Genomic DNA, 24,791 nt, shown 5'->3' on the forward strand with positions numbered 1-24,791 from the left:
TTCTAACGATAAAGCTATCACTTTCATCGAAACATTGCCTAAAATGCTTTTTGCATACTTTGATTGTATTACTATTAATCTGGAATGAATATTGCATTGAATTTTCTCGATTTCGTTTGCGTTCTACTGTATTGCATAGGGTGCCACATTTTTTATTCCCAACAGCTACTAATGATCCAATGTACAAAATTCTTTGGTCATAACTTCCCAGAGACCAGTAATGTTTAAATAGAGATTCTATTTGTTCAGTTGTAAATTTCTCTTTGCATTTGTTTCTACATAAATCAAACGTTGGATTGCAGGCCCTGGCTTTAACTATCCTACCTGAGCGCGTTGTGTATGATTTTCCCCTATTTCTAAGGTCACGGCGAAGCTTTTTCTTTGAATTTGATTTTGGTTTCGCAAGGCCGTTTAAATTATCAGGCTGGCGAGAAGTTTCTCCGTCGTTTGATAAGCAATCCATACTAGTAGCAGATCGTGATAAATCAAAGTCCGGATCCCTTATGGAGTTGTCTGAGTCAAATTCTCCACTATGAGGAAGAACGTCTTCATGTGCCTCATGACTAAGTTCTTTTGGATTATGCAAACCTAGTTAAAATAAAAGTTACCCTCGTAAATTTTAGTAATAAATACTTTTAAACTCCGGCATAATCTGCATAAAATGCTTACTTTCAATAACAGCTAAATTAAACTCGATTCCGTGGATTGATGACATTGTTTCATTTTGTACACATGGCACAAAATTGGAATAATAATTTTGGAATCGCCCATCGCAAGGCCTTTCAGGAATAAAGTTTTCTGGTTCGTTAGCATCTCGGTATTTTTGAATGTTGGTGCTGGCATTTTCGACATGAGATGTTCCACTTGTACCAAGAGTGACTATAGTAAAATTGAAAACAATTGTTTAGTTTTTTGTTTGGGTTATAGATAAATACAATATTGCAATCTAAAGACGAAAATGTTTACAATTCCGAGGCTGCTTACACGTTTTTATTTAAAATATTAAAAACGACACTAGAAATAAGATTGGTTGTGCGATAATAAAAATGTTTGGCCTTGGGGTTATGTCACTCTTTCAATTTTCAAATTACATGCAAATAATTTTGATTTACAAAATAACAAGGACAATCTTATTTCATTTAATTAATTTTATTTACTTACCTTCGTTGTTTCGACGCTCCGCTAATGACCTAGCCAATTCAACCATTTTCCTGCTCTGTCGGACATTTTTTTATCACTTTTCACAAGAAATATCACTTTTAAATAATTGCTATATAAGCTGCACAACTCCCTGACACAACTCTCTGACACAACTTAACTCAACTTAATAATTCCTTAAAAAAATATATTATTGAATATAAAAACCTATGTCTACTTAGGTACAGGTTTTTTGAAATAAAATTTGAAATGAGAACGTAATTCAATATAATATTTTCAAAAAGTCATGGCTTCCTATGGAAAAATAATTTAACTTAATTTATGCTAGCCAATGGCGGTTGTTGTAATTCGGAATAACAGCCTAACTCAAGATACAAAAAAAATATTGTAACGAATTTACTGCAATTCCCCTTATTTGCAATCTTCTGCCAACGTTCGTATCGCTAAACTGTTGAATAAATAACTCCAATATTGAATAATGGAAAAATGGCCTTTCTTAAAGTACTTCACAATAACACTTATACTTTGCAACGAATAGCTTGCTTAATAACCAAACTGACATATATTTGGCGCTATGTTTTGTAATAACGACTTAAATTTATATATGTCGTAATGGAAAAAACAAGTTACAATCTTAATTTGAAATAGGCTGTTATGCCACACAAAGGAACTAAATTATGAAAATGCTTAACTTGAGCTAGGATACTTTGACGGAGAGTTTATGAGTTAGGCTTTTATGCTAAAACAGCCAAGCGAAAAAATAACTTAAGATGTTAGGTTTTTTTTAATAACTTTTTTCTAAAAAAAGATACAGACATAAAAAGTGTATGACCCATGGAATTGATTACGCTGAACATGCTGGCACTAATAACTAAATTTTGTCCTAACTCGAGTTAGGCGAATATGGTTTGTGACCACAGAATTTGATACTTTTGCAAATCCCATACATTCTGTGGGTGTTCGTTCTAACCCACATGCAGTACAATAAGATACAATACTAAAATGTTTTAAACGAAAATTTCACCAAATATGCGTACAAAATTCAATTCAATTTACAGAACAATAAACTAAATTATCAACAAACAAAAGATACAAAATAATGCAACATTCATTCGATCTCGGGCGTTACAACGTACGCCGGGTAGAGCTAGTTGTTAATAAAAATAAAACAAGACACGCACCGTTCACTGCGAACATCGTTAACTCTGAAAATTAATAGGTATTGATTTGGACAATGGAAACATAATTTTTATTGGTTCTTTTCATAGTAAACTTACTAAAAATAGGGACTTAAAACATGGAAACAACATCGATGTATCATTCATAAAGGTCGACGTTTTCGACATCTTTTCTGAAAATAATATCGCCGTTTTGCTACTCTTCAGCACTCTCGTGTTTTGTGTGTTTTTTCACAAACTATTTTCTACTTAATAAGAATACAAATAGAGCCATTTTGCAAAGTGCCAGGTAACCTTGGTCAAAAGTTAAAAAAACAAGTAAGGAAGGCTAAGTTCGGTTGTAACCGAACATTACATACTCAGCTGAGAGCTTTGGAGACAAAATAAGGGAAAATAACCATTTAGCAAAATGAACCTAGGGTAACCCTGGAATGTGTTTGTATGACGTGTATCAAATTAAAGGTGTTAATGATTATTTAAAACGTAGTGGGCCTTAGTTCTATAGGTGGACGCCTTTTCGATATATCGCAATAAGGGTGGACCAGGGGTGACTCTATAATTTTTCGTAATTTTCGATATCGCAAACGTGGGCGTGGTCATAGTCGGATTTCGGCCATATTTTATACCAAGATAAAGTGACTTCAGAGAAGTACGTGAACTAAGTTTAGTTAAGATATATCGTTTTTTGCGCAAGTTATCGTGTTAACGGCCGAGCGGAAGAACAGGCGGTCGACTGTGTATAAAAACTGGGCGTGGCTTCAACCGATTTCGCCCAATTTCACAGAAAACAGTTATCGTCATATAATCTATGTCCCTACCAAATTTCACAAGGACTGGTAAATTTTTGTTCGACTTATGGCATTAAAAGTATTCTCGACGAATTAAATGAAAAATGGGCGGAGTTACGCCCATTTTGAAATTTTCTTTTATCTTTGTATTTTGTTGCACCATATCATTACTGGAGTCGAATGTTGACATAATTTACTCTTATACTGTAAAGATATTAAATTTTTTGTTAAAATTTGACTTTAAAATTTTTTTTTTTAAAGTGGGCGTGTTCGTCATCCGATTTCGCTAATTTTTATTATCACACATATAGTAATAGGAGTAACGTGCCTACCAAATTTCATCATGATATCTTCAACGACTGCCAAATTACAGCTTGCAAAACTTTTAAATTACCTTCTTTTAAAAGTGGGCGGTGCCACGACCATTGTCCAAAATTTTTCTAATTTTCTATTTTGCATCATAAGGTCAACGCACCTACCAAGTTTCATCGCTTTATCCGTCTTTGGTAATGAATTACCACACTTTTTCGGTTTTTCGAAATTTTCGATATCGAAAACGTGGGCGTGCTGTAGTCCGATTTCGTTCATTTTAAATAGCGATCTGAGATGAGCGCCCATAAACCTACATACCAAATTTCATCAAGATACTTCAAAATTTACTCAAATTATCGTGTTTACAGACGGAAGGACGGACATGGCTAAATGCATTTCTTTTTTCACCCATATCATTCTGATATATAGAAGTCTATATCTATCTCGATTAGTTTATGCCGTTACGGATTACCGTTATGCGAACAAAGTTAATATACTCTGTAAGCTCTGCTCAGCTGAGTATAAAAAAATGCAAGATAAGGATAACATTTTTTTTTTCAAGAAAGACCCGATACCTACATACAGGAATTTCGGTTGAATGCTTGGTAATTATTGCTGATCATATGTGTTCGTGTAAAAAGCTGACTTCAGGCCCAACTAGACTAGACAACCTAAAAGCCCGAACTATGGACAAAGGATGCACCGTAACGTTAAGTTTCACGTTAATCAAGAAATTTCAATCGCCATAGCACGCGTTCGGTTGTGTATGAGTGAAATTAAAGTTAAGGACGACCGTTTCATGACGTTTGTAACGTAAACGAATTAGTTTCGTTTCGTGGCGAAACGAAACAATATAATATTGTAAGTTAATTTTGATTTTTAACGAAGCGAAATGGTATCGCTTCGTTTGTTGAGCATCCTTGTCATGGACTCATTCAGGTTATGTGAGGTCCTCACGGATCGGGCAGTTCAACCTTACCTTGCCATTGAAATGCTATCCATAAATATATAGAATGCGAAATTTTCTTAGTTTCTGGAATAATTCCTACCTAACGGCTCAATTATATGAGCACAAGTGTACCGGTAATCGCCATGCGCCCGCTATTCATATTGCTTTACTATTTTAGCTTCTTTCGTTATGATATAATTGTAATGAATCTGATGTAATCGCATTTTGTTGCGCTTTATCATATCGTCATTCTGCATAATAATAGCTACACAAATATAAACAACTTTTGCTTGTTTATTCGCACGCATGTGAAAGAAAAGAAAATGTACATGTGTTAGAAATTACACTCTCCCCGAGTAAATATTTGAATTCGGGTCTTCAAATTTCTATAACCACAGGCCTGCCATTGGGCTATCACTGCGTCTTTATGTATGTGGCTTAACCTCAGTTTTTCCCGTTTGTTGTCGCCTTGTCCGTTCTGTAGTGGAATTCACTAACTTATAACGATGCGATTTGTCGAGATTTTAATTAAAGATTTTGTCGCTTGCCTTATCGATTGTACTATTCACTAACTTATTTTTAACGACTCGCAATAAATGGCATTTAAATTTCGTTTTAGTAGTAGAAAGGTGGCAGCACAGCTTAACGAAATCTAAAAAATGCGAAAAGCACAAAAGGAATGCCAAAAATAAATAAATTCCGTATACTAACTGCTTTTAAAAGCCATTATTGTAAAAGTTTTTACATATTGTAAATGCGGTATTAATTTCTTTATTTCTCTGTTGATATCGCAGTTATTCTTGTACCCTTAATTGACCATCAAGTTGAGAAATAATATCATGAGCCAAGTCTGGGGTTAGTGGGTGCAGCTTTCGAAACTCCGTTACATTCAAGTATAATGGGTTATCTACTTCTCTAAGAAGGTGGCTGTCCACTGGCGATGGACTTAGTAATTCTTCATCTTGTGATAAAATGTACGCCAAGTACTCAAATGCAATTTGATTTATAAAGCAGCTTTTCGTGTTTGAAAGTATTGAGTTAAAGTTCCGATTTTCTTTTTTAATTAAAATTGCCAGAAATATTAATTTCGTGATTTTTAACGCAGCCAATTTACTTGCCGTTTATTTAATAACACAGCTGATCGTCGATAAACAAGTATCGATACAAAATAGTTACTGAATAACGAAATCGTTATAGTTATCGATTCGCAAATAAAGCGATGGCAAATGTGGTTAAAAAAGTTAGTGAATTCCACTATGATGTCGAGTTGTTTAAATTTTTTTCCAAACAATAAATAAAATAAAACTTAAAAAATAATTGCTTGCAAAAATGCCTGAATTTATTAAAAGCAAATGAGTAATCCCCGCTTCGCAATAACAACTATCATAGCGAGTTGTTGTTTCTAGCACAATAAAGTTATAACTCTTCCAGATTTTTTAGAACTTGACCCCTTGGCAGTGCAAATAAAAAATATCTCAGCCGTGCTATAAGTATGTTTAGCGAAAATTAGTACGATTTTTCTTTAATGAAAAATATCATGGTTAATTCATTGTTGAGCTGTGTAATAAATTACTACATTTATTCGCTTTAAGTATAGAATAATGCAGATATAATGACACAACTTTTGACAACATCTTTGAATTTGTGGAGAATTTTATATGAAACACCTGGACCGACAGATAAAAATATGAATACGTTTGCTGTAAATATGAAGCTCTGCGCAGGAGGCGAAAGAACTTAGAATTGGAAACTCATAAATGCAAAGGGATTAGGTAAAATGGATGATGAGGTTTCATAGATGATTATTACAAGAAGAATGATGTTATTAGAAATACGAAAAGAAAAAAAACATATCTAAACAAGCTTTTTTATCTGGCAAATGAAACACGTCCATAAATAAAGTTGCAGGTTGCAATAGTAGCCACCATGCAGTGAGTTTTCTAGTTCCGTATCATGATATTTTTGTAGATGTGATAGGCAGATGTCATTGTTGTGTTTCATTTTAGACAAAAGGCTAATGGCCTCACTACTTGGCCATTTTGAAAAATACAAAAAATCAGCAAATTATGTGGCTCACAAATTCAACCAGACTTCTATCTGGATTTATCTGGCTCAAATCGTTATTGTTGCATTTACATGAAAAATGTTTTTATCCGGCTCAGGGTATTCGCGATCGGATGATGCCTAGTGAAGCAAGGAATAAACAATTTCGCCTTCACCGCAACAACTTTATAAAGAAACATTCAAGACAAATTATTATGCTGTTTTCTGCTAAACCTTTTACCATACTTTAATACTGAACAAGCCAAATATCTTTTTCCATAAATATGAATTGAGAAACCTACTTTTTGAAGAGAAGTAATCTTTGTTTTGATTTTGGCCGAAATAGCTTGATCAAATACCCCACCGTGCGCCGTTCAGGTTCGGCAAAACATTTAGATCCTGCCCCACCTTTTTGTAAAAATTAAAAAGTAGCACGATGCAAATTAAAAGAAACTCGACCCAAATCTTCTCGTAAATATATCGCGTATTGTATTTTTTATACCTTTAACGAAAATGAAATGGTACATATATTAAGTTTGGCCTGAATCTCGCAAATTGTAAATCCTTAGACAGAAGGCATAGACCAACCAAAAAGTATACCGAAATGATCGGTAGTTTGAATGCAAACTACTTAGTCCCTAAATTTCTTGATAAGATGTCGTGATGGAATTTGAAAAGCGGGTATAGAGCCTCCAAATTTTCGTCGCGTACCTTTTAATTTTTTCTACTAATTGGCGGAGCGGGACCTACATGTTTTATGCCTTCGAACGGCATGTGCAAATAAGTTTTCACTGAGAGCTTTCCATGGCCGAAATACACTCGGAGTGCTTGCCAAACAGTTTTCTTCTAATTGAAAAAACTTGTTTCCAAAATTTTGATGCTGCTTTGCCCGGGTCGTGAACTCAGGATCTTCTTATAAATTCATTAAATAATTTACAGAAGAAGCGGAAGAAAAAAGAAAGGAGAATTGGTTCTAGTTATGAATGCAACCCTAATATAGATCGGCCCAAACAGGAACTCAAGCAAGTTTGTGAACGAAAAAATATCCAAAATCCGGGTCCAATGTGTACAAAGCTCTGCTTGAAAAGAAGCGAAAACAAGTTCATGGGGGATGATATCCCATTCCAGTAAGTCCTAGAACGGTAGTAAAATAACAAGAACTCGATTCCAAACCTCGGAAACAAGTCCGATAACTAGCAACATGTTTCGGTATCGCCCGGGGAAAAAGGGTGGAATGTTCACGTCGATGGTGGTACGCTACCGACTGTCACCCATAGATCTTAGGAGTAACGTTCGATAACACTCTCACCTTCAAGGCGCATGCCTCCGAAGTTATATCCAAAACAACGAAGCCGCAACATAATCCTCAGTTGGGAAAAATATAAAGAAACGCTGCTGGTCCAAAAATACACAATGCAAAAGGCTGCAGATCCGCCAAATTGCTGCACAGAATTGCCACGGGATGTCTTATGTCCCATGAACATCATATACGTAGTACAGAAAGGAGCTCAACTTTAAAGAGCATAACGAAATTCTGAAAAGGCAGTTTTTGCTAAATTGTCACAATCTGGTCACCCTAGCAAAAAACGGTTTGATTTAGTGGAGCCTCCAAGATGGATAAGGAAACATCTTCGTAAGCATTATGATGAAATTCGGCACCTGCTACCCAGCCCGTTTGATCCAGATAAGCATAAACCTACCTAATCCACACAGAATTAGGAAACACCTTTACCAGCCCCTAAATTCCAACCTTCTCTGACGCTAAAACTCCATCGCCAAAAATCTCTAAAACAGTATCAAGTTCGCAGAAAAATATGCATCATTTAGTGCTATGTGGTTATAAGGAATAACCGCATAAGTCATATGTAACAAGTAAAGGTGTCTAAGTTCGGGTGTAACCGAACATTATATACTCAGCGTGAGCTTCAATTGTACATTTCATTTCAGATACCTAAATTACTTTTCTACTTAACACGTGGCACCGCCCGTTAAAAAAATTTCTCCCCATTTCCTCTTACAATAAAACTTGATAAGTTAAATATCATCGTTTTAAAACTTTTTTTTGCTAAGTTATAGCTTAGCTTATTATTCTAGTCTACCACCTTTTTAAACTTGTTTTATATCTAAGTTGCCGTGGTCTTTAACCGATTCCGTCCGTTTTTTCCAGAAATATTTCCTGCTATAAGAAAAATATGTGTACCCTATTTCATTACGATCAGTTAATTTTTCTTCCAGTTATGGCTCCCAAAACATAGAAAATTGCTTAGTCATAAAAGGGGCGGTGCCACACCCATTTTCAAAAATTTTAATGTTTCCAATTTAATGTTATAATTCAATTTAGAAAGTAAAATTCTATTTATACAAAGCTCTTTTTCGCTAAGATATAGCTTATTATTTTCATCTACGACCCTTTTAAAAATCTTTTATATAAAAGTGGGCGTGGTCTTTAACCAATCTCGTCCATTTTTTCTAGATATATTTCCTGCCATAAGGAAAATTTGTGTGCCCAATTTTATTACGATCCGTTAGTTTTTCTTCGAGTTATGGCTCGCGAAACATAGAAAATTGCTTAGTCATATTGTGCCACGCCCATTTTTTCAATTATGAAGTTTTTCCTATTTATTGTTATAAATCCACTTGGGAAATGAAATACCATTGATATAAAGCTCTTTTATGAAAAGGTATAGCTTGTTTTATTCGTCCATGACCCTTTTAAAAATCTTTTATATAAAAGTGGGCGTGGTCGTTAACCGATTTCGTTAATATTTCTTGAAAGCATTCCTTATAGTAAAGGCAACCTCTCTGCCGAATTTTGTTACGATAGGTTTAACGATTTTTGATTTATGATTAATAGTATTTGTAAAATTGATTTTATCACAAGTGGGCGGTGCCACTTAAAACAAATTTTTCAAATTTTTATAAAGAGTCTTAATATCAGTCCATACGTAAAATTTCAACATGCTGGGTGTATTATTTACTAAATAATCAGGTTTTTTGTGTTTTCCAAAATGTTATATATATATATAAAGTGGGCGTGGTTATCATCCGATTTCGCTCATTTTCAATACCAATCTATTCTGGGTCCAGATAACCTCGTGTACCAAGTTTGGTGAAGATATCTCAATATTTACTCAAGTTATCGTGTTACCGGACAAACGGGCGGACGGACATGGCTCAATCAAATTTTTTTCGATACTGATGATTTTGATGTATGGAAGTCTATATCTATCTCGATTCCTTTATACCTGTACAACCAACCGTCATCCAATCAAAGTTAATTACTCTGTGTGCAAAGCACGCTGAGTATACAAATACAAGAGTTTGGCTGTTATTCCTTGTGACCATATGATACTAAATGTTGCATACTGTTCTGCACCCTTGATTTTGATTAGATATTTTTGGCGATGGAGTTTTAGCGTTAGCGAAGGTTGGAATTCGGGGGCAGGTCGCGTTCGCTGAACCCCATTATGAATATACACTATCCCACCCTTGCAGAAATAGAAATCAGGATACCAAGGGTTATACGAGTCACCCTGGTCCAACTTCGTTCTGTATACTGTAACTTATCCAGAATCAACCCCGACAACCATCTTTTGAGTTGAAGTGCGGACCCTACGCCTCTAACAGCAGCTTCCCTGTGGTCCATCCCTGTTGAAACAGCTACTTTCCTTAGACTCCCGTAAGAGAACTTTGATGACACTTTGTGATTGGTCGCACCTATACAATGGGGCGAAGTGTTGTTAACACAACAAGCAAATTGTGTAAAAAATGGGAACTCATGTCGTTGATAAGTTTTTAAAGGGCCTTATGCAATATGTATATCGAAACCAAGTTTTAACAGCGAATCATGAAAATTGTTAATGGTTTAAACTTGATATTCAATTTTCTTAATTTAATTCCTAGCATCTAAGTTCTAAAAATGTTTAAAGCACACTCTTCTTATGAAATAACAAAACTCAAAAGCACACTTTTTGTTAGTCTGGACTAATTATTCCTTTTACACTCCTCTTGTGGAATAATGGTATTATAATCATATATTTGAACATAATTGGAGCAAATTATTGAATTATAGGACCCAGTTTTTCAGTGCGAATTTAAACTACAGCTAAAAGAAAAGTTAGCTTTACTCTGCCAGTTTGGCCGCTTAAACTAATATGAACAGTTAAATTCTCTAAAATATTCGGTCACGCGATTCTATTTTACTTTTTGGTATATCATTATTAAAAGAAACAAAGGTAAAAGTAAGAAAATCTCACAAAAAGCGCATTCATCTGTACTGCCGTTCATAGGAAAAAGGCAGTAAAATGCACTTACTGCCTTTTAGGCCCGGTTTTTCAGTAGTTGGTTAAGCTAAGCTTAAACTAAGTTTGCTTAAACTCTAGTCAAATTTAAACTCCAGGTTAACTACTGAGCAGTTTTTCAGTCACAGTTTAAGGCCGCCTTTGGGGTATGCTTTTTTGTGCGCAACATTCTTTTTTTGGTTATCTAGATAATTTGTAGATACGGCAACAGCTGGATTTTGTTTACCCAACAAACATGGGGAAAAAATTCTTCAGCGATATATATACATATCTAGTTCCGGAAATGATATTCAACATTAATTATTTTTAAACCGGATAGTTCTCGAGTTGATATCCAACTTCATTCACCAAACACTACCAACATTTGATAAATTTTGTAAAATTAAGAGTTTTCGAGTTCATCTCCAACGTCATTAATGTTTTCCTATTAATAATTATCCAACTTTCGAGAGATTTTGAGAAATATACAGTTCTCAAATGAATATTCAACACATTTCTCCAGTTGATATCCTACACAGGATATCGACTTGAGGTGGAGTTGAAAAAAAAATCTCCAAGGTGGTACCACCAAAACCAACAGCTGCTTATTGTGAGAGATAAACACCTGGTTGATACCAGTAATGAAGCGTAATTAATCTAAAATAAATAATTTTATTTTCATGAAAATACTGTAGTATGAAATTTTATATTTGAGTCCAGTTAGAGAACCACAAGTTGTTAATAAAATTTTTTGCGCTGTGATTCTCGAGTTGGGCCACTGTTTCGAAATAACTCTTGAGATTTTAGAAGTATGCCTAGTTATCAACATGAGCTCTAATGGTACTCAAGCCCAAATGCTTGTTGGGTATATTCGACGCCATTTCGAACGAACGCAAATAACTGATAGGTTAACTAGAGTTTAACCCTGCCACTTAAGCTCAGCTTAAACTTCAGTTAAAGTAGACTGAAAAACTGCAGAATAAGTTTAAGCGTAGTTTAACTGACAAACTGAGTTGAACTTATACTGAAAAACCGGGCCTTAAGATATTTAATGCCAATAAATTTCTGCGATTGCAATTTAGCCATTAATTAAGTAGATACTCGTTTAAAATGCACAATGAAATATTGAAATTGGAACTTTACTTGAAAAATTTTAAATTTCGCAAATAAAAATTCATATTTCTCCGATTTTACTTACAGAAAAAACCATGTTTCAATGTACATATCATCGCTAATCTAACGAAAACAGTTATGTGTTTTTTTTTCAAATTTTTTTTTTATTGTATATTTTATTATCACTATATAGAGCCCACATTTGTGCATATACCGTTTTTTTTTATATCTCTTTTGGTTTAGAAGTGATCGAAAACAGCTATGTGCTCGCAGTACTAGAGTACCCGGTTATGTCCCAAAGCAGCCGGTTCTATAAACCGGAGCGACTCAGCATTTTTCCCAACCAAGGGCTGTCATTTCAGTGCAACCCTATTTAATTTTTTGCGTCTCTCCCACAAATTTTTATCCTCCCAGCAGATCCTTGCAGCGGGACTGCGCCATATTCTCCTGCTCCTGGAGGGTATCGAACTCAATCCGCGACCTGTACCTGACCCCGGTCTAGAGAAATGGTTTTGCTGCGTTTGCCGGAAAATAATCTTTTTAGACGGTCAAACTCTTGTCAGTGTGTCACGTGCAAGGGATGGTTGCATCGGCAAGGATGGAGCTAGACCCCAAAACCCGACGACCTTGTATCTTTTATAAATATTTTGTGGCTCCTTGCTGTTCAAACCCAAGGGCGTCGCGTAGTCTGCGCCTTAGCGCCCCCACTACCTTCTAGCCGCCCCACTGCTCAGCAAGCCACAACAAGTACCCACTATTGCTCACGCCCCACCAGCTCATGCGGCCGCTCCTACTCATAACTACAATCTCCGTAGTAGAGTCGGTAACAATGCCGAGCATCAGCCATCGCCCCGTTTTCTTCTCACCCTCTACCCGACACTAGGATTCGAGTAGGTCAGGAAAACAGACTCTTAGCCCCTACCACCATTTGCCAGCACAGAATATATATGTTTGCGATATCTGGCCAATGCGGCTCCAGTCCTGGACGGTGCCACTTTCCTATATGTTCTGGTCTCAGCGACAGCAACCCCCGAAGGTTTCATCGCGCCATGCTGTCAGGCCGCAAACCCAACTACACCGGGTACCCAAATGCTTACCCAGGGACATCCAGTACCAGGGCCACAACAGCAATTGCGTCTATGCCTTCCTCAACTCAGACGTAGTCACCTATCACTTACCCGCAGAGTGACGACGTCTCCCCCGTGGCACTTCAGAATTCTGCAGTTAAACTGTAATGGGTTAACTGGGAAGATCACGGAGATAGGTGATTTAATGAAGCGGCATAACATCCGCATTGCAGCGATCGAAGAGACCAAAAACACAGCAACATCTGTCCTGCAGACCTGCTCCGGACATAACGTCCATGGAATAGATCGCGAGAGCGGAAATACCGACTGCCTTACGACCCTAAAATCTTGGGTGTGACGCTCGATCAGGATGTACATTTTGGAGAGCATGCAACCGCAATTTTACCGAAAATCCAGAGCCGTAATAAAATCCTCAAATCTCTTTCCGGCAGCACTTGGGCTACGCGTCTCCGATATGATCGCCAAACCTAAAGGTTACTCACTGGAAGAAAATACAGGCCTGCCAAAATACTGCCCTTAGAACCGCTACGGGCGGTCTTCTTATGTCCCCAGAACACCACGTACACAATGAGGCGAGAGTACTCCCCATTAGGGAGAGAAATGAAATTCTAAACAAACAGTTTATGTTGAATACCCAGAAGCCTGGGCATCCCAACAGACATCTGATTGATAAAGCTACATCTCCCATGGGGTAATCTCCGTAAGCATTATGAGGAATAACGGAAAAAAATTCATGCATTTCCCTACCGCCAAAAGCAAATTTGAATCATGTTTGAAACAGCTATGTGCTATAAAACGGCGCAAATATTTATCACGTTGTAATGGGTTAAAAAACATGTATTTTTCCTTCACACATCAATAACATACTTTCCATAATATATTTAAAAAATACGACATTTGCAAAATTTTGCAATTGGACACCAGAAATAAGTTTTTTGATCTCTTGAAAAGTTACTGAAAAACACATAACTGTTTTTGTCAGCGCAGCGACGATATCTTTTACTACATACAAACACATATGAATTAAATTTCGTAATTTTTTTTAACTTATAAAAACAACTCCCTCATTAAACAAGTCAAACATAAGTGTAGTTTAAGTCATACAAAGGAATGCAAAAAATTGCAGAATGCATTCCTCACAGTATTGCAGTTCGATGAATGCAGTCCATGGATACAAAAATGAAATAAATAGTCCGGAATGCCAAAACGAATAATGACTAAACATTTTTTATTCATTATTGCAGACTTCCAAAAAAGTATTGCAATCTTCTGTGGCTGCAATCAAAGGAATATTTATTTCAAATGGAATGCATTCCTTAACAAATCTGGGGGACTTACGTACATATATCAAAACGACAAATTTACATGCTGGTCACACCAAAACGTAGCATTTACATTTTTTAATAGCTTATAATGGCTAAAGGGACATATTAATTTAAAATACAAGCATTCCTTTCGTATTATGCTTATTAAGGCAAACTTACTCCATATAAAAAAACATACTTTCGTTTGGTATCAATGGTAAAATAAACTTTGCCAATTTTCTCGAAACTACTTATATGGTGAGTGAGGACAAAACGAAGTACCTGCTGTCATCGAGCAAATCATCAGCGCATATGCGCCTTCGCAACCACGCTACTGTTGGCAGCCATAATTTCGAAATATGTAGTAAAAGACTTCGTTTATTTGGGAACCAGAATCAACACTAACAACATCAACTCTGAAATCCAGCGAAGACTCTTGCCAATAAATGCTACTTTGGCCTAGGTAGGCAATTGAAAAGTAAAGTCCTCCCTCGGCAAACGAAAATCGTAGTCTACATGTCACTTATCGTACCCGTCCTGCTATATGGGGCAGAAGCACGGACCATGACAACATCAGGTGACTCCAGCGGGTTAGGGGATCAGAATATACCCGCGGTAGGTATGCCTGTCGTAAGAGGCGACTAAAATACCAGATTCAAGGGGCTGTGTAGCGCAACCCTTCAGGTTGCCAGCGCAATATATAGCTTCTCCAAACCCAATTGTCAACCTCACCTATCCGCGGCGAATCCTATTTCACTAACAGACGAGGCTCTGGCGACCCCAAGCTCCTCATGGAACTTGGGGGTAGGGAGGGAGGGAATGGCCTGAAGGTTTAATGTGGCCACATAAATCGTTCCCGAGATGGTCGGCCTAGCACCTTAATGGTGCTATGGTACCGGAGCGTACCGGATTTGTATCCGACAAAGGACCATCACATCGATAACACTCCCCAAAGCCTTCGGGGAGCAACCTTATCGCTACAACAACAACATCAGGTGAAGTGGCTCGAGAGAAAAATTCTTCGAAAGATTTATGGACCTCTACGCGTTGGTGATGGCCAGAACCGACGAAGATTTAACGATGAGCTTTACGAGCTCTACGCAGACATCAGCATAGTCCAGCAAATTAAAACGCAGCGGCTGCACTGGCTAGACCATGTTATGCGAATGAAAGATGACGCTCCGGCCAAGAAAGTGTTTCTATCGGAACCCGCCTATAGAAGCAGATATAGAGGGCGGCCCCCACTCTGCTGGAAGGGCCAGGTGGAAAGCGATTTAAAGTAAGTAAGTAAGTACTTATGATGTAAATGTTTCATTTTGGTGTGCACCTCGACATTTTTTGTGTTTGTATAATTATTTTTCATCGCAGAAGAAGGTTTTTGTTGTACTATTTGTTCCATCAAATAACGAAACATTTGCTTATGTAGATATTGCAAACCCTACTTTTTGAATATGCGTATGTGAATAAATTATTGGGATATCAATTTCTTTTTATCTGTTCCAGTTTTTATATCGTAGAATATGGCTTCACCCACAAAGAACGACGTATTTTCTGCTAGTTCCAGTTCAAATTTAAATTTTTCCAGTACAACTGCTGAAACCCAGTGGCTAGAGGACCTGCTGCATGAAGTACAACTTGGTCAATTTCTTGAACGCATTCGTGATGACTTGCAAGTGACACGTTTGGCACACTTCGATTATGTGCGTCCAGAAGATCTCGAAAGATGCGGTCTGGGCAAACCAGCCGTACGTCGCCTTATGGAGGCGGTACGCAAAAAGAAAGCACACCAATGGCGGAAAAATATACTTTCTAAATTAATTGGGGGTGGGAAACAGCCTTCTTCGAAGAAGTTTCAGCAAACCGTTAAAAAAGAGCAACAAAATACGCAACTTACCTGTCTTATACACGAGAAAGATATCACTCTAGGTATAAAGTTGGGCGATGGTTCTTTTGGAGTGGTCCGCCGTGGCGAGTGGCATAGCGCGCCCAATGGTCGAGTGTTACCTATAGCTGTGAAGGTTGGTTAAGAAGTTTCGAATTTATTTGATAAGCAAAAGTTAACACTCAATTTTTAGGTGCTTAAAGCAGATAATCTAACACAGCCTGGTATTATTGACGATTTTTTTCGTGAGGTTCAGGCAATGCACGCCTTGGATCATTCAAATTTGGTGCGATTGTATGGAGTTGTGCTGACGCAGCCAATGATGATGATTACTGAACTAGCAGAACGTGGGTCGTTATTGGACACATTGCGCAAACAGTGTAAGCATACGCCCATAACAAACATTTGGAATTGGTCGGTGCAGATTGTAACTGGTATGGCGTATTTAGAGCAAAAGCGCTTCCTTCATCGTGACCTGGCCTGTCGCAACGTTTTGCTTGCATCTGGCAATAAGATTAAAATTGGTGACTTTGGTCTTATGCGGGCATTACCGCAGGAGGATGATTGCTATGTGATGTCTGAACATAAAAAAGTACCTTTTCCTTGGTGCGCTCCAGAATCCTTGCGATTTCGACAATTTTCGCATGCTTCCGATACTTGGATGTTTGGCGTAACACTTTGGGAGATGTTCACTTTCGGTGAGGATCCATGGGTGGGACTAAACGGTTCTCAAATATTACGAAAAATCGACAGAGAAGGTGAACGTCTTCATCAACCAGATGCTTGTCCGCCAGATGTGTACGAAATGATGTTGCAGTGTTGGGATAAACTACCCGCGGAGCGTCCAACATTTGCTGCTTTAAAGTATACTGAGACTGCGGTTTTGAAAACGATAATAAAAAATAATTTGTATACTATTCGTTCTTATTTCAGAGAATTTTTAATCGGTATGTCACCACCTTTGCAAAAAGCTGCACGTTCCTATCATGAAGATAATCGACTGCAGGTCGAGCCTGGTGACACATTGGCCATAATTGATGGCCGCGCTGATTTGAAACTAATCAAGGGGCAAAATCAGCGAACGTTCGATATAGGTATTTTCCCACGCCACATTTTGGAGAAACAAAAGCACACGAATAGCGACCTTATACGACCGTTGCATGAAAGTATGAGGCACAGCGGTGGCCATGGAGGCTCGCCATTTGCATTTTGCTGGGGAGGGGCTGGTGCAATGAGTGCAGGTGCGGAGATGCAAACAGGTAAGCGTCAACTCGTTTTTGCCATTTTAACTGTTTTTTTGGAATTATAATTTTGTTTTTAGAGAGAAATCGCAAATCTACTTCAATGCAACTACAAATGGCTCAACATGCACATCATGCAAAAGAGCGAAAATCAGTTTCAAGTAAACAATTTTCTTACAATAAGCTGGTGAACGAACGAACTGCTGAAATGCAACGTACGCCAACAACACAGGGTAAAGAAACTGGCCATAAACAAGGTCCTCAGCGTCCACCACCACCACAGCAGCAACAAAGCGAGGGCATTTTAATTGACATTTCGCCGGAGTTTGGTGGGATTTCTTCATCTACAAAAGGCACGAGTTCCGCTCCACAAAAAGTCGAAAGCGCGTTTTGTATATTAGATGCGCCGATTGATGTACCGACTGAAGGAGAGAACTACGACATAAGTGCTGACGCTGCTGACATAGAACCACTGTCGTATAGATCAGTCAACCAAAATAATGAAATTATTTCTTCTTTCCTTGGTCAACGGCTTCAGCCACCTCCTTATCAAATGCCACCCACTTACTCGAATACGATGGAGTTCTCTCATCACCACCAACAACAGCAACATCAGTCGAAATCAATAATACAACATCGTGATCCCTTTGATACAAGCTGTGTACAGTTGTCTGCAGAGGGAAGCGCCTACAATTCGCAAGCAGGAGCTGTCTCCCCATGTTCTAATATTGCACGGCAACAACAGCTGCATTCTCAAGAGTCAATAATGCATGATAGCTCGATACAATCGTTATATAACAGTCCCTCCGCGCGCCAAAGCCTCTTCGGTTCGGTATCAAATAGCCCAAGCAATAAAGAAAATGTACCCGAAACACTTCTTTCTGATGACCAGATTAGAGTTATCAACGAAGATATACTTCACTCTTCGCTTAGTACGCTTAGTCTGGCAAAGCCTATAGAGGGTACAAATTCAGAAGGAGAACCCAACGTTTTGCTTGACAAATCATTTATTGCCGAACTAGAAAAAGATATGTATAGTAGTAGCGGTCAAAAGGACTATGAACGTAATTCGACAGACATGTACACAAATAAAGAAGTTATTTTTAAACAGAATTTAACACCATTGAAAAATTATATTCAAACCAATCAAACCGCCTCAACTGGCAGGTCAAGTAGTGGTACCCCACCAAAAATGCAAAATTTCGAAGTATACAACCAACACCAACAATACTCAACTGCCCCTGTTACTGACCAATTTAAGCAAAACAACCGGGATGCAACCAATGAAGTGCCTGTAGTGGACGTACGAAATGAAGCACCAACAACAAGCACCCAGGAAGTAATTAAACGTATCTGGTATGAACGTGTCAATGGCCCTTCGATTTCGCCTTCGAGATACTACATGCATCCACCAGGGAACATGTATCAAAATCAGGGAAATTATGCCGAACGAAATTTAATTGGTAATACTGCCGAACAACCGAATCACAGCTATGTCGCTATTTCAAATCGTGTTGTGCCACCAAAGGCACAGGCAAATCAAATTTATGCTCCAGCTGCTTCATTGTATGGTAGTATTGGTGACCGAGAGCTGTATGATTCAGTGGCATCGACACCTTCAGCATATTATCAATTACCAATTAATACTACTGGTAATGGTATATTCGCTAACGGTTTGACGACTGCAGCAGCTGCCCCGGCTGCAATTTATGATGAGGTTACACTTGATGATTATTTACGCCCACATAGGCCTGCTCCGTTAGCTCCACCACAACTTTCGGCACAACAAATACAACGACGTTTAGAAAAATTGAAGCAGCAGCAGGAAAATGGTGGTGGGAATTTATACGCGCCTATTCCATCCGATAATGCCAAGGAAAAGGAAACAATTCAACAAATACTAAAAGATTTGGGGCCTGCGGTACAAGAGGTAGATGTGCGTAATGCAGTAAGGGCAGCAAATGGTGATGCGAATGCTGCAATAAGACATTACAAAATCGATCAACTCAATAGGTTCGTTGCATGAATTTGCCTTAGTTTTTAACAAAATTTTAATGCTGTTGGGAAGGATTACCTCTTACTCTTCTTGTAGCATTTTTTTGGCCCCATACAATAGGTCCTATCACCCATAAACCGTTGCCGATATCCTCTAACGGGAGTCATATGAAGCTAGCAGTTTCAATAGGTTTGCACCATAGAGGCATGGGTTCCACATTTAAATTGAAAAGATGGTAGCTCTGTGTAACTGGCACCTACACGTATACACTGTCGGACAATGAGTGCAAAGGAACCCAATGGAAACTTTTGTTAGATAAACAGAAGAATACAAACATGATTTTTAATTAACAAATCATAATAAATTTTTCTATTTCACAGCTTTTACAGTTTTGTAAAAAAAAACCAAAACCTTAGTTGGCAAAAAAAGGTTATTTCAGAATTTAGAAGTAAAATTGGTATATAGTAGCGCTCCTTTATTTTTATTGATCTATGCTAAACTTTTAGGGATGCTTCTTACTAATTTTTTTAAGGAATCAATGGGTATTTTAGCCCAATTTTCTTGCATTCTTCTCCAGAAAGAATATAATTTGTACGAGCATCAAGCGGGACTTTATGTTGTTGTTGTAGCAATGCTCGCCCCACCTAATAGCCGCGACCGATCACAAATTGTCATCAATATCCTCTAACGGGAGTCCAAGGAAACTTGCCGTTTCAACAGGGGTGGACCATAAGGAAAGGGGTGTTAGAGGCGTTGGTTCCACATTACAATTGAAGAGATGGTTGGTGTCATGTGGGGACAAATTGCAAGCGGGGCATACATTTTGTATGTCGGGGTTGATTCTGGATAGGTAAGAGTTTAACCTGTTACAGTATCCAGAACGAAGTTGAGCAAGAGTGACACGCGTTTTCTTGGGGAGTATGCGTTCCTCTTCCTCAAGTTTTGGATAATTTTCGTTAAGTACTGGATTCACCGGGCAATTCCCGGCATAAAGGTCCGACGCCTGTTTATGGAGTTCTCCAAGGACCTGCTTGTGTTTTTCACTTCATACGGCTGGGTTATCAGGTGCCGTATTTCCTCAAAATGCTTACGGAGATGACTCCTTAAGCCCCTAGGCGGTGCTGGTTCATCAATCAGATGTCTGTTGGGATGCCCAGGCTTCTGGGTATTCAACAGGAACTTTTGGTCAGCATCTCATTTCTCTCCCTGATGGGGAGTATTCTCGCCTCATTATGCAGATGGTGTTCTGGGGACATAAGAAGACAGCCCGTGGCGATTCTGAGAGCAGTGTTTTGGCAGGCCTGTAGTTTCTTCCAGTGGGTGATTTTTAGGCTTGGCGACCATATGGGTGACGCGTAGCACGTATCGGGACTTTATCGTCCAGGATAGTCCATAAATGCTCTAAAGGTTAAAATCTGGTGCTTGATCCGGCCATTTTAAAGTTTCAATACCTGCTCACAAAAAAGGTTTCCTCTTTACGAAGTAATTATTCAATCCTGCTTTAACAAGTCTTCTTTGCACTGTGCGCGACTATGCATTCAAGTTTATGGCTTCATTTATTTTTCTGGCCGAATTTAATGGACATTTTTTAGCTTCTGTTACGATTTTTCGATCATCCAGCCTAGAAATCTTCCGCTTACGGTCGCACAAATTCTTAAAACTTGAGGTTGCATAATTCAATCACAAGAGGTTTGCTCGGCTGACAAATTTTTTGACAGTTGCAGCCATTTTGCCCCCAAATCGAATTGACATCCGTTAACTGTGTTGTTTCTTTGCAATTTTTCGAAAATTATTAGTAGTATAAATAGGAAACAATCAGTTTACAAATGCCCGATAAGTACTGAACTACATAATTCCCTAGAACAATTTTTTTAATTTTATGCTGAATTTGGTAACTATGCCATGATGATCGGACCCAAGGAATCGTGCACTTTCGTAAACCTATGAACATACGAAACCTAAACCAATTCAAAATTCACGTAAAAATATCATTAATAAATAATAGAGATACCATAACGAAATGTACACATTGAGTTGGTTAACTTATTCATTCTGTATGTTCGGAATATTCATCTCCATTTAAAAATTCGAAGAATCGGTCTATTTTTGGAATATTATGTATATACTTATTTGATATATTCGGACCTCGTGAGGTAGTATCAAACGGACGTGTTCCGAATATTCTAAGTTAACGGTTTATCCGGAACACTTCCATGAATACTTAACGGAAAAGAGCTTTCTGAAATTCCAGAATAAAAAGGTGAATACTCCCTGTGTAGCAGGACCACATAAAAGCTGAACTCTTCTGTCAAAGTGAAGACCGGAATATAAAGTTCTAAGACAATAAGCCATTTTCTTTCAGTCCATGTCGGATGCCTGTTCACAATCTTCCGATCAAAATATTTTTCAAAAATTTCCCATTTGTCACAAAAACGCCCTATGTTAGAATTAGATTGAACAACGCCTTATCTCAGGATGCTTTTCATTACCTCCCTCTTATGTCAAAGTGCAATGAACTTATGCTCATATAGGGAGCTTTTGCAACAAATTTTGAGATAGTGTGCTTTTGATTAAAATTCTAATGTACGGCATTCTTCAAACAAATTCTGAAAGAATGACCAAGCCAACATGCCTGTTTATCAATTCACGAAATATTTAGTAGAAAATTAATTATTTCCCCAAAAACCTGTTGGCATTTACAAATTTATGATCACTACTAACATACTACTAAAGGTACTTTTCTACTACAATTTTCGCTAAAGGGGATTAAATTATTCCCCGTTTTTCTTACTTCATAAAATCAACCCCTCCAGATTTTTAAATTTGGGAGTGTCAAAGCTCTGGCATCATTGGAGAACAAACCTCTAAAAATTGATTCATGTTGCGGTTATGTTTAACAATTTATGTTTTTCCACACCTCCAGAAATGGAAATCATATATCTTTCTGCAAGTTTTCTATATCCCATGCCTCCAGCGCGGTCGTCGACCTGAAAATCACTCATTATATATCACAATTGGAATGCGACAGAGTTGCATTTGTAAGTTACTTTCCACATTTAACGTACTGACTTCCAAACGGGTACGTTTGGGTTTTATTTTATCCGACAGTGTGTGCGAATAATTAAAAAAATGTTTGGCACCGCAGACGGTTCTATGTACCGATCAATTCTTTACGTCCCTCCCACAAATTTTCACTTTTTGTGGCTCTTTGATGTTCCCGACCCAGGGCGTTCGGTAGTCTGCGCCTTATCACGCCATATACCGGTATTCGTATAAAATACTCTGATCAAAGTATCGATTCTATATACTCGATCCAAGTGAGTACTTCAGAATTTTCACCAAAGAAGAAGAAACTTTTCTTTAAGTGAGATCGTATGTTTTGAATTTAATAGAAAACAAATCAGAGAGTTTAAGTTTGGGCGAAACCAAACAATGTGTGCTCTTACATATATTTTAAGAATGCATTTAAAGAGAAACGTCACGAACAATAAATGATTTAAACGATTTTTGATCGTCTTACAGCGTTTAAAAAAAGGTTTTTTTAAGTTAAAAAAAAGTTTTTACAGCAAATTGGAAGAGAAGCTGGGTCTAAATATCCTCGGAGGCAAATCGCGTCAATTATTTTTCATGGCATTAAACGTTTTGTGGAGAGATTGTCTAATTAGAACTTTAAATAGAACTTATGTACATTGTACTGCAATATCTCTACTGGTTGTTGTTGTTGTAACAGTGCTTTTCGCCCCATCCAATAGGTGCGACCACTCACAAATTATCATCAATATCCTCTAACGGGAGTCCAAAGAAACCTGCATTTTCAACAGGGGTGGACACAGAGAAAAGGATGTTGTAGGTGTTGATTCCACATTGCAATTGAAAAGATGGTTCGTGTCATGTGTTTGATTCTAAATAGGTAAGAGTTTAGCCTGTTACAATATCGAGATCAAAGTTGAGCTAGAGTGACGCACGTCTCCCTAGGGAGATCACTTTCCTCATTTGCGAGCTCAGGGTATTTAACTTTACGAAAGGGGTTCGCCGGGCAATTATTGGCATAGAGATCCGCCGCCCTTTGTGGATATCAGTGAGGACATTTTTATGTTTTTTCCGTATTTCCTCATAATACTTGCGGATATTACTTCTTAAGACCCTGGTGCAGGGTCCTTTAATTAGATGTCTGCTCAGGTTTCTATGTATATAACAGAAACTGTTTGTTCAGCATTTAATTTCTCGCCCTAATGGGGAGTATTCACTATCGCTTCACTATGTAGGTGGTGATCTGGGGGCATATGAAAACATACCGTATCGGTTATGAAAACGGTGTTTGAACAGGCCTGCATTTTCTTCCAGTGTGTAACCTTAGCGGCCGGCCAATTGCTTTTTAAATGGTAAAGAGCGTCTTTTTATCTTTACCCCAAGTGCTGCCAGCAAGAGATTTGAGGATTTTGTCACGGCTCTGGGTTCTAGGCACAATAGCGGTTGCATGCTCGCCAAAATGTAGATCCTTACCGATATTGGTAGTCGGTAGCGTAATGCCATCGACGTGGATGTCCAATATGGCCGACATTTGTTTTGTGGGCGGGGACCTGTGTCCTCTATCGTGCAGTCATCGGCATTGGAAACCATCCTTAACTCCTTCTGGTGGTTAAGAGAGCTTCGATATGTAGAAGTTAAACAAAAGCACCACCGCGTGTAATTCTTCTACGTTTAGATGTTACGTTCCTGAATTGCACCGATGCCTGCCGACCAGACAGATAATTTGCGGTATACCGTTTGTTTACTCCATCCACCAAAACTTAACAGTAGAAAGAAAAAGCTCTATTGCATGGCAAGTCAAAATATGTTGAAATTTTATGGAGTTAGCAGCTTTTCATTGCTGGAGTTAGTGATTCTGAACAATAAACACATACTTTTATTTTACCACCATATACAGAAATCGTCCCCATTCCACCATTATCAAAAAATCGTTTTAAGTTAAATGCGAATGCATCTTAAACATGTAGACCATCGGCTCTTGGTAAAGTATCGACAGAGAGGATAGATATAATAAGAGACGTCATTTCATACTTTTTGCGAAATTTATTTGTAATGTCCCGTTTGAGGGGTAATTTTGAATTGCTTCTACACATTTTCATGAGGTATTTTTGATTGTTTTAAAGGATCGTATTAATTAAGCAATTCATCCTTTTTCCAACAATCACAATATATATTAATATAAACTTCTTAAAAATGTGTAGAAGGCAATTTTCTAATACCCGCCAATCAGATATGTACGTTACAAATAAAAATTGAAATGACGTCTCTTATCTATCTATGCTCTCTGGTATCGAGGTAAAGTATCGATACTTTACTCAGTATTTGGAAAAAACATCGAGTACGAAATACTCGAGTATTTTTGGGAAAAGTATCGATACTACTCACTCAGTACTCGTATCGTTCTATCACTAACTAGGACGCCCAGGTTT

General features: G+C 37.9%; 1 protein-coding gene across 6 annotated transcripts in view; it reads left to right on the forward strand.

Annotated features, from left to right (window-relative positions):
* The window catches only part of Ack (activated Cdc42 kinase), a 101,772-nt gene that overhangs the window by 75,554 nt on the left and 1,427 nt on the right, over positions 1-24,791 (forward strand). For 5 of the 6 annotated variants that reach the window (XM_067772812.1, XM_067772815.1, XM_067772813.1 and 2 more), the window contains 4 exons: positions 15,717-16,231; positions 16,289-16,959; positions 17,029-17,354; positions 17,417-19,349. In XM_067772812.1, the coding sequence (XP_067628913.1) occupies positions 15,734-16,231; positions 16,289-16,959; positions 17,029-17,354; positions 17,417-19,349 (3,428 nt within the window). In that variant the 5' untranslated portion in view covers positions 15,717-15,733. Of the gene's footprint in view, positions 1-15,017; positions 15,493-15,716; positions 16,232-16,288; positions 16,960-17,028; positions 17,355-17,416; positions 19,350-24,791 lie in introns of those variants that run through there. The other variant, XM_067772816.1, reaches the window with a different exon arrangement.

Source organism: Eurosta solidaginis, chromosome 3, assembly GCF_040869045.1.
Source record: "Eurosta solidaginis isolate ZX-2024a chromosome 3, ASM4086904v1, whole genome shotgun sequence".
NCBI classification, from domain to species: Eukaryota; Metazoa; Arthropoda; class Insecta; order Diptera; family Tephritidae; genus Eurosta; species Eurosta solidaginis.